This window comes from Lagenorhynchus albirostris, chromosome 18, assembly GCF_949774975.1.
Source record: "Lagenorhynchus albirostris chromosome 18, mLagAlb1.1, whole genome shotgun sequence".
Classification (NCBI taxonomy): domain Eukaryota; kingdom Metazoa; phylum Chordata; class Mammalia; order Artiodactyla; family Delphinidae; genus Lagenorhynchus; species Lagenorhynchus albirostris.
Window position 1 is genome coordinate 19010637 of NC_083112.1, and position 10578 is coordinate 19021214.

The 10578-nt window shown below is 34.9% G+C and overlaps 1 protein-coding gene across 1 annotated transcript in view; it reads right to left on the minus strand.

The window, feature by feature from the left end:
• Positions 1 to 311: 311 nt before the first annotated feature.
• Positions 312 to 10578, minus strand: part of ITM2B (integral membrane protein 2B) — a 24532-nt gene continuing 14265 nt past the window's right edge. The window contains exons 2-6 of the mRNA XM_060129572.1: positions 5411 to 5539; positions 3724 to 3930; positions 2820 to 2930; positions 2183 to 2333; positions 312 to 1046 (exon numbers count right to left, since the gene is read on the minus strand). Coding sequence (XP_059985555.1) covers positions 961 to 1046; positions 2183 to 2333; positions 2820 to 2930; positions 3724 to 3930; positions 5411 to 5539 — 684 coding nt within the window. The 3' untranslated portion in view covers positions 312 to 960. The remainder of the gene's footprint in view (positions 1047 to 2182; positions 2334 to 2819; positions 2931 to 3723; positions 3931 to 5410; positions 5540 to 10578) is intronic.

Sequence of the window (10578 nt, forward strand, 5' to 3'; positions counted from 1 at the left end):
AGAAAGTACTTTATGTTCCTTGGAAAGTTCAGGTTTAATGACAGCCCTTCCATTAAATACAAAAGCATTATTCTACAATGTTTAAACAGCATCTTTCAAGGTTGAGTCTTAGATGTTACTTTAATAGCATCCATGAAGAATGTAGTTACTTTAAAAGTTTTTTATTTTTTAAAAAAACTTTGACTTTACCCACTGTATACAGAGAACTGGATTTTTAAGAAATAGTTTCTTCTTTAACATGGATTATCTCAAGATATGAAGAACCAAATTACTCTTTGGTTTTATTATGTGGGAAAAACAACACACAGTCCTTTAGTCAAACAACTTTGTGATATTTATATTCCATTGCACAGGTATAGATTATACAAATTAGTAATACAAGTTATTTCTTAAATTCCAAACATTTTCTAAAATATTATTATACCAGATACCTAGGATATTAAAACATCAAGGTGGAAATCATACTCTAAATAGTTAAATATGACACTGAATATACTACACATTTTAATTAGAGGAAAATTAAAATGTGTGCTCAAATGCTCTAACAAACTAAGTTGCAGGGCAACAACTACAAATAAGTCACTGTGGTCCATTTTTACGTATGCATATATATGATTATTAGATAACCCCTCCTCTTGAAAATGCATAATTAAAACATAAAAATCTGGATAAATGAATTAATGAAATTTAAACTCTTCCTAAGATCTACGGTGAAGTGTACTATTACTTATGACTTCATACAACTACTAATTCAAGATAAAAGACACCACACCTGGAAAGAAAAAAAGATTTTTTTTTTAAAGATAATGGTTTTAATTGAGTTAATGAGATGAAAAACAGTGAAGCCCTGTGTTCTACTTACATGAAAGAAGATTTTAAAAAATAATCACTGCACAAAATACAAAGGGTGGGGTTATGCTGTGGTGTTAAATTTTTCTCCATAACGTTTTTCTTGACTGTTCAAGAACAAATTAAAGTTTCCACAGCAAATTTGTTTTCAAAATGCCGAATCATAGCACAATTGCTGACTTCGCGTTTCTGAATACCTGTTTGGAAGGGAAAATTTTTTTAATTTCTGATTCTTCAGTAATAAATATTCATGTTAATTTTCACAGTTATTATTTAGACATAAAAAATATTTTACTCTATATTCCATTAACTTCTATAGTTTGACTTTTTTTAACACTGCAGAAGTAGATTTAACACTGCAGAAAATAATTTCCCTCTCTTTTCTAAACTAAGTATCTTAACAGACGCTAGTAACAATAATAATGCCATACATATAAATTTATGACCCTGAAGGTAGTGGAAATGTTCTATGTCTTGACTGTGGCGGTGATTTGCTGAAACTCAGAACTACACACTAAAAAGGGTGAATTGTATTATATGTAAAACTATGACTTTAAAAAAAACTATGAACCATAAGATCATTTTAAAATGAAAGAAATCAAGCAGCAGGCTTCAGGTGACTCACCAGCCCGATGTGGGAGAACAGTATTATCAAAAGTGCTAACAGAAAGCCAGGAATGCACTTTAACTAGGTGCCACAATTTCAAAGAAATCACACCATAGTGTATCTGCATGGCACTCCTTACTTTCTAAAGCTCTGTCACGTGTACTTTCATTTTATTTTTACAATGATCTTGAAAAAAAATGGGGAGATAATGTCATCACGTGAGAAAACAAAGGTGAAGTGATTTGGCAAAGCTACATTAGTTGTGTCAATGCTCTTAATTCTTCAACCAAATTCCTTTCGAACTAACCTGACTGTGGTTATCTTCAATGTGATCCAAAAGGCAAACTCTGCTTAGAACCTAGATCCCTGAGCATACAAATGAAGAGCTACTTCAGAGACCCTCCGGATAAGCAGAACCCTTGCGCAGTACAGCTCAACCGAAGGGGTAGGATGGAAAGGTGGACTGGGTGGCCATATGCAAAGTGAGGTAAGAGCACCTCAAGGGAATGACATTTCACATTCACCTATTCTATCTGAAAAGAGTAGATTTAGAATTAAGATGACTCTTCAGAAATCTAGAAATACTATACAAGGTACAATATAGTTTTATTTTCTCACTCACGGCAAGTGTATTGGTAACAATGACTAGCTTACATCTAAATCTAATTTAACACAATGAAGTAAAACAAACTTTTTCGCCAACATTTTAACATTAGAACGTATTACCTTTAATGGTTTCTCTGCGTTGCAGTTTGTAAGTTTCCTTGTCATGGCACAGTCGATAAATATAGAAACCCAGGTGATCAATGTTTTCAATGCGATCAGTGATGACCATGTGTTCATGAATCAGATATGACTGAGGCAAGTATGTCCCAGCCTACATTTGGAAAAGAATATATTACACAGATATCTCAAAACATACATTGAACAGACAAGGAAAGCAGACAAAATTCTTAGAGATTATAGTACAGACAGAGATTGGCAAACTACTACCCACCATCTGTTTCTATAAATAAAGTTTTATTGGAATATAGTTGTGCCCATTTGTTTACATATTGTCTATGGTATCAAAATTGATTAGTTGCAACACAGATCTTATTTTTTAAAAGCCTACGATTTATTCTCTGGCCCTTTAGGAAAACTTAAATATAATTTTAGAAATTACATTTTAATTTCAAAATATAAAGTATTAAAAGAAAAGAGACAAGGAAAAAACCTGAAACTGCAAGTCTTAGTTCCTCGTTGTAAAATGCTTATTAGCCATACTGTCAGTAAGATGGGCTCCTATAGGGCTAATTTCTCAACAAGGAATTCCAAGAGCTGTAACAGCATCAATAATAAGAAGTATTTGAAAGTTTTATACCTTTATGTTAATAAGTAACTCCAATAGGTTCCTGGGTGGCATAACAATGGAAGTGTTCAGAGGAATCACATAGCATTTATCCAGTTTAAGATCTAAATAGGCTGTGAATTTCTGGGAAGAAAAAGATATATTTTCATTAGATTAATGTACAAATATTACCAATATACAGACAGGCAGCAACTGGATTTTTAAGAATAACTTGTACTATTAGAATGTGTAAATCACTTGCATTTCCACAAATCAAGAATTTGGTGGGGTAGGAATAGAAATAGTAATGGGAGAGGAAATTCTGCTACTAGTAAATACAGCTCTTATCAGGTAACAACAAACTATTAAAATTAACTCAAATAAACTATCACCTGATTAAGACACTTAGTCCCCAGTCCCCTCACTTATAAACCCTAATGCCCTCCAAGGCATCCATCTATTGTATATAAAAATTAACTTCTCTCCTATGCATCTAGAATAGTACTAACTAGTTACTACCATCCATAGAGAACTAAGTCAATTAAATGATTTTGTGTTCTTACGGTTCAGATGAGAAACCTGATTGAGAAAGACCATCTCATAGGATGGTTCTGAGGATTAAAATGAGTTAAACTAAACCATGTAAACATTTAGATTTCTAAAAGCAATTTAGCAGCAAAGGAAGAACAGCATATGGTGTGTATTAAGACAGACAAGGCAAGGGGAAGAAAGGTAGGTTCACTGAGGGTCTGCTTCAGACAGAAAGCCCATCAAATGTTGGAGTTTATCTTGCAGGGCAGAAGAAACCCAAGGCCATTTTTTTAAAAAGTAAAAAGTAAACCATAAATAGAATAAATTAGCAAATACTGAAAATGAAACTACAAAAGCATCAATTAAGGAACTTGCATTCTTTTACAGTTCAGGGCACCTGGCTCACCTTGTTAAAATCATGAACAATGTTGGCAGGATCACTGTCTGCAAACTCTGGGATAGGCACGCTGATGAATTCAACCTCATCTTCCTCAAAGATCTTAATATTTTCCTCAATGGTCTGGTAGCGAGCAGCTGGGGCATCTGCAGAAGGCTCATTTAAGATGACATCATCTTTGATGTACTTTATTCCACAGTAGTAGACGTCATCTGGCTACAGAGAGTTTAAACACTATTTCAGCAATTCAGTGGAAGACAGGTTTTTAAATGTAAGTATTACTTAAGCTGCCACCTTTACCTACATAGCATTTTGCTTGCAAACTCTTACTTTTAGATGACAAGTCAGACAGTTTAATTACAGCGTTAACACATTCTTTAAGATCAGGTTTTAAAGTACTGTAAAAAACCGGTTTCAGAAGGAGAAAAGCAGCTGATTTCTCCTTTACTTTTTGTGTTCGACAAAAACAGAATATAAAAGCAATTATCCATCTGGTGACAAGTAAATCTGAAGAAACACACAGGCCTATTTCTACCTGTAAGCCTTATTTTTATAAAAGAATATATTCAGAAACCAGTAATGTTTTTCTGAAAGAACATACTTCTAAAACTTTTTGATGTGATTCACTGATTACATGATTTTTCTCTCATTAGCCAAAAGGGATAGTTCTTCTGAAATTTCCACAGGCATACAAGTAGTTCTGATTTTGCCTTAAAATATATCACAAGTAAGTGGAAAATATCAGATTATAGCAAATCATTATAAAGATTTTTTTTAAAAGTATGCGTATACAATAAAGATTAGGAGCATATAACAAAATGTTAGGTCAACAAATATCTCTGGACAGTGGAATCGCAAATGATTTCTTTTATATAAAAATACATTTCTTGTAAAAAACTGCATTAGAAAGATGACTAGTATTTCACTAATATCTATCAACATGCCATTATCTCAAAAAATATAGAAAATGAGCACAAAATTTACACATCCTATGTAGAATATTTCACTTTCTAAATAAAATCTATTTGTCAACAGTTTCTCCAAACTCTGGTATGTTAAAAGAAGTACACATACTGAATTACTGTCAGAGAAATATATCACAAAACAGAGATCATAAATCATAATCATTGTAATCAGAAGAAAACAATGTCTTAATCCACTGGGATTACTATCCTGTAATAAATTATAAACAACTTTTATCCTAAATTACTTCATCATTATTGCTGAAATCACATTCTTAAGAGAAACCAATGACTGGGGAAGAGGCAAAGAGAAGTGGAACCACTATACTCTGGGCCCAGGAGCAAAAGGCTATTGTGGGGAAGCCCAAAATGTCTATCAAATTATAGTTTATCAATATGACATTTGAGGCTGGTGTATCTATTCAACTGGCAATTGAAAATACTGTAACTTAGCTATTAATTATGGTAGGAAAATTGAGGGTTAGTCAATTTTTAAAAATCATCCAGCAATCTATACCCTTTAGTCAGCAAAACAATGTTATTCTGCTTTTAGTGACTGTCTAATAGGTTCAGCAAACTTATGCTCAGGAGATTTTTTAACATAACTGTAAAATAGGACCACCACTCTGACTAAAGGCCACAGACAAAAAAGCACAGGCTTAGAACAGGTTTGGGTCAATTTTCTAATACACGTGAAGGAAAGGCAAAAATGTCCCTAGCATTTTCCCACTTACTTGAAGTGCAAAGTATTTGTACAGGTATGCTCCTCCTAGAATGACACCTGCAAGCATAAATGCTAGTCCAAAGCACATGCACCAACACCAGGCTCTTCTTTGGCCAACTGGTACCACTTCATCTGGGTCCTAAAATATGAAAAAGACTGATGATCAATATCTTATCTGCAGTCAGAATCACAGAAATGTCAAGCTTGAAAGAAACCTTAATAATTATCATTTTATAAACAAAGATATAAAGACCAAAGGAGTCAGGTCTCTAATCAAAATCTACCCAGGAATGATTAAGTGGTGGTACCAGGACCCAGCCTAATGCCTCCTGAGCTGGGACACCAGTCTTTTGGGAGAGTTCTTTCTTCTAACTTTCAATACCCCACCTGCCACCCATATCTCTAGAGCAATAAATTACATACTCCACAATTTCTATTTTCTGTGCCTAACTTTTAGTGATTAAAATATCTTCTAATATTTAAAAATTCAGAAGAGGCTACAATACAACTTTGTCGTGCAAAATTCTGGTGCTGAGTCTTGTGTATTACAATGTTGGGGTATATGAGATTATTTATAAAATTATGTGTTAGCCTGCTGCAGGTAATTAGTATTTCATACTAGGTACAAAGCCATTCCTAACCAAACATAATAAAAATTTACACGAAAACTGGGGACAAACCAAATAATATTAAACAGATTCTTTAAACAATTAGAATCTCAAAAAAGTAGGACAAATGTATTTAAAATAATCCTGTAATTCCACTGCTCTACCCTAAAGAATCCCAGTTTAACGAAGTTCTTCATTTTTTTTTTTTTTTTTTTTTGCGGTACACGGGCCTCTCACTGTTGTGGCCTCTCCCGTTGCAGAGCACAGGCTCCGGATGCGCAGGCTCAGCGGCCATGGCTCACGGGCCCAGCCGCTCCGCGGCATGTGGGATCTTCCCAGACCGGGGCACGAACCCGTGTCCCCTGCATCGACAGGCGGACTCTCAACCACTGCGCCACCAGGGAAGCCCAAAGTTCTTCATTTTTAAGATATCAGTAGAAAACTGAGGAAAGATTTAGTAAGAAAAACTTATTAAGTCAAGAGACAATACAACTAGCACACAATTTTAGACTTCTGATTTTGACCCCCCTCAAGGAAATAATTTAGCACTGGAACATCATCTAGGGTCAGGATATTCAGTCAGATACACTCCTTGCCCTTCTAACTCAGGCCCTCTACTGTCGCTTCAGAGTTATAGCTAATTTCTTATTTGTGCCCATGTTCATGTGCAAAGAGCTGACAAACAAATGAGATTAGCTGCTGGTATTATATAACCAGTGGCTCAAGAAATAGTACAGGCAGCAAAAGAAAGGCTCCAGTTGACTTGAAACCAACATAATAAAAGATGATCTAGTAAGTAGTATGTGTGTAGAGCCCTTCAAGTATATAACTCTATCCTTTGCTTGGAAAACTCAATATGGGATGGATTAAGGGAGAAAGTAGACTTGACCTACACCTCCATAGATAAATAGGATATAACTTAAAAGTTAGGAAGAAAAGCTGTATGAACAATGCTGGATACGGTTGAAGCAAGAATTCAGTGAGGAAAGAATGAAAGCTAAGGTTATGTTTTCAATTCTAAGATAAGGAATTTTAACTTGATACTACAGGGGTAAAGCCCAAGCCCAGATGTCTCAGCCAACCAAAAACAATTTAAGGCGCTTGGGTTGGTTGACGTTTCAACACAGAATTTAACACTGTAGAAAAAATGCCATTCAATCTAAGGATTGGCTCAAACACTGTGAGAGCATCACACTTTGCTAGGCATACCTGTCAGTGTATGGTATGTATACTCAAGACAACAAGTACACTGCAAGGAAGTAGTGTGTACTGAGAATAAACCTAGAGGAATTTATCAAGCCATACAAGATACCCATCTGTGAACAGAAAGTTACAAGAATTCCACAGGAGTCATAAGGTATTATGAAACCTGAATGATAAAGTACATGTAGTGTTTTGCTTGAGCCCTTGTCTGAGATGAGAAACAGTTCCTAGCATAATTAATTTCAGGGAGGAGGCAGGGTGGGGAGACGAGAATGACAAATGGAAATAGTCATTTCTAAACATTTGGTATCAGCTGCTGAGACAGTCAAATGTGTGTACAACACGCCCCTGTTTGGCAGGCTCTCTTCACTAGCCGCACTTAAAGGGATAGCCAAAGAGCATATGGGCAGACACTCGTAAAAGAATATGCAGCCTGAAGGTTAAACTGATTAACAGTGTCCAGGCCTTTTGCTCTACCATTTTTAGCAGGTCAACAAACAATATTTTCAAGAATAAATTATAAACATCTACTATGTGCCAAGAGCTGTGCTAGGACTGGGCATGTAGCCTCTGCCAAGAAAGAGATCGCTCAGATCAGCCTGGAAAACAAATATACAAAAAACATGAATATGCCATAGGCTCTAACAGGAGAATGTAGAAAGCACAGAAGAAGGGCTGATTGGGAGAAGACTTCCCAGGGGAGAAAATACTGGAGAAGAATGAAGGACGAATACTTATTACCCATGCAAAAGACAGAGTGAAAGGGCATTATGTGTAGGGCAAAGAATGAATAAAATCATGGGGCCAGAATGTATGACATTCCACGGGTCACACGTGGTACGGCTGGAGTGCCCAGTATGGTGGTGAAGGGTACAGGGGTGAGAATGGAGAGGTTACTGGGGCAGGTCACAGAGGGACTTTGTGTAACAGGCTATGGAGTCTGAATTCTCATGTTCATTCAAAAATCACATCTCAGGACTATGACAATAAAACAAAAATTTTAAATTTCTCAAGAGAATCTAACTTATAAAATACCTCATGTACTCACAGGTCATTTGTTCAGCACCTCAACCACGTGAAACCATGGCTTAAGAATCAGGAAATAAGAGTCTGAATCTCCAAATTACAGACCCAAAGTCCATGCACCACAATCATCTATTTCATAAAAGAGGTAACAGGTCTTCAAAGTCTGTCTAATCTCTTTTTTTCTCTAAATTTCTATAAGGTTAGTATGGTAGCACCAAGCCAACCGTGGCACTTAGTTGGCACTCAACTAATATTTGATGAGGGAGTAGAATGTAGAAAAAGTTTTTAAAAGCTTGGTTATTTATTTTTTTAATGACCCCAAAGTTACACATCAGCAGCCAGCGTGACAAGGAAAGGTGGGGGCAACATAAGAATTTATGACGCACAGGAGACTGTGGCTTTTTAGTGAAGAATAGTAGCCCTAAGCACGCAGCCCAGTTCAACATTAAGGGCCTGTTATTTGCAATGTACTGTGCTAGATCCTGTGGGATATTCAAACGTGACTAAGACATGGTTGAAATCTTAAGCAATTTACAGTCAAAATTAATAGTATGCATGACAAATAAATGACGTTCCTTGTTACAGTCTGAGTCACAGAGAAGGGATTAAAGTATATTCAAGATAGAAATGTTGTTAACCTAAGTGATTTAAAAATGCATTTTAAATGATTAAATTTTAAAACTTGAAAGAGTATACTTAGAGAAAAAGGCCACATGTTAAGATTTAAGAAAAACCCCACATGACCATCTCAAAATATGTAGAAAATGCATCTGATAAATTGTAACTCCCATTCATAATAAAATCTCTTTGCAAACCAGAAGAGGTGAAATTCTTTAACATGAAAAAGGCTAATAATCAAAAATCTACAGCAAACCTCATATGTAATGGTGAAACTTCAGAATTAAACCATACCCTTTCAAGTCAGGAATATGAGAATGCCCACTAAAACTGATTCTTTGTTTTCATTCAACATTGTACTAGAGATCCTAGGTAGTACACAAATGATAGAACATGAACTGATTAAAAGATTAGAAAAAAGAATATAAAGCTGTGATTATGTCAAATGATATAACTGTCTATGTAGAAAATCTGAGAAAGTCACATTATTCAAACTAATTAAGAGTTCAGCAAAATTGCTGAAGATCAGTAATTAAAAATCAACTGAGTCAAAGATTTACACATAAATAGTCCTAGCATCATTATTCATAATAGCCCCAAACCAGAAACAACACAACTATCCACTAACTGATGAATGGATAAAGTGTGGTATATTCATACTGAATCTCAAAAACACTATAGTGAAAAAAAAAAACTCCAACGCAGAAGACTACCTACGAAAAGGAAAAACTATAATGACAAAAAACAGCTTAGTGGCTGTCACGGTGAAAGGAAGATGGAAGAAGTATGAGGAAATATTTCAGGGTGGCGGAAATGTTCCATATCTTGATTATGGTGGTGGATACATGACTTTATACAATGACCATAAATTCAATCAAACTGTACACATAAAATAGGTGCATTTTACTGCATGTAAATTTTATTTTAATATGGGGAATGAGAGAAAAAAATACCAACTGAGTTCCTATATACCAGGCAATAAAAGAAAGTCTAACAACACCAAGTGCTGGAGAAAGTGTGGAACAATGGGAATTGAGGACTTTTGCACAGTAGACAGGAGCTGGTACAAATGTTTTGAATAACAATTTGGCAGTACCTAATACAATTAAAGATACATATATCTTATGACCCAGTAATTCCATTCCTAATAACATAACCCTAGATAAACACTTTTGTACACAAAAAGAGGCTCAATAATGATTACTGCAGAATGGTCATTAAGGAAAAAAATTGGAAATAACCTAATGTCCACAAGTAAAGAATAAAGTATTATGGGTTCATATAATTAAAGTCTAAATGAAACCAACTAGCACTATTGATTTTGAGATTAATCTCAGAAACATAATGCTAATGCAAAAAAAATTTTAAAAAAACACCATATATTGAAGACTTAAAAAACATATAAATGTTACTATAAATTCTTTGTTTTTATATGCTTGGATTATTTCATAATTAACAACAAAAATCATAAAAATCATAAGAAAAAGGAAAACCACTCCTGAACAAGAGCAACTTCACTGGGACATAAAACTTTACTTGGCCTAATTTAAAACAAGTCATAGACATTTCCTCCCCTTGTACTGCAATAAAACTGGTGCACCTTAAATGATGCTGATAAGGTAAAAGAACTCCCACAGGTGCTGTACAATTATCACCTCATTAATCTTCCTAAAACCTCAAGTTTTTACCCCAGTTTATAAATGAACACGCTGAAGCACACACT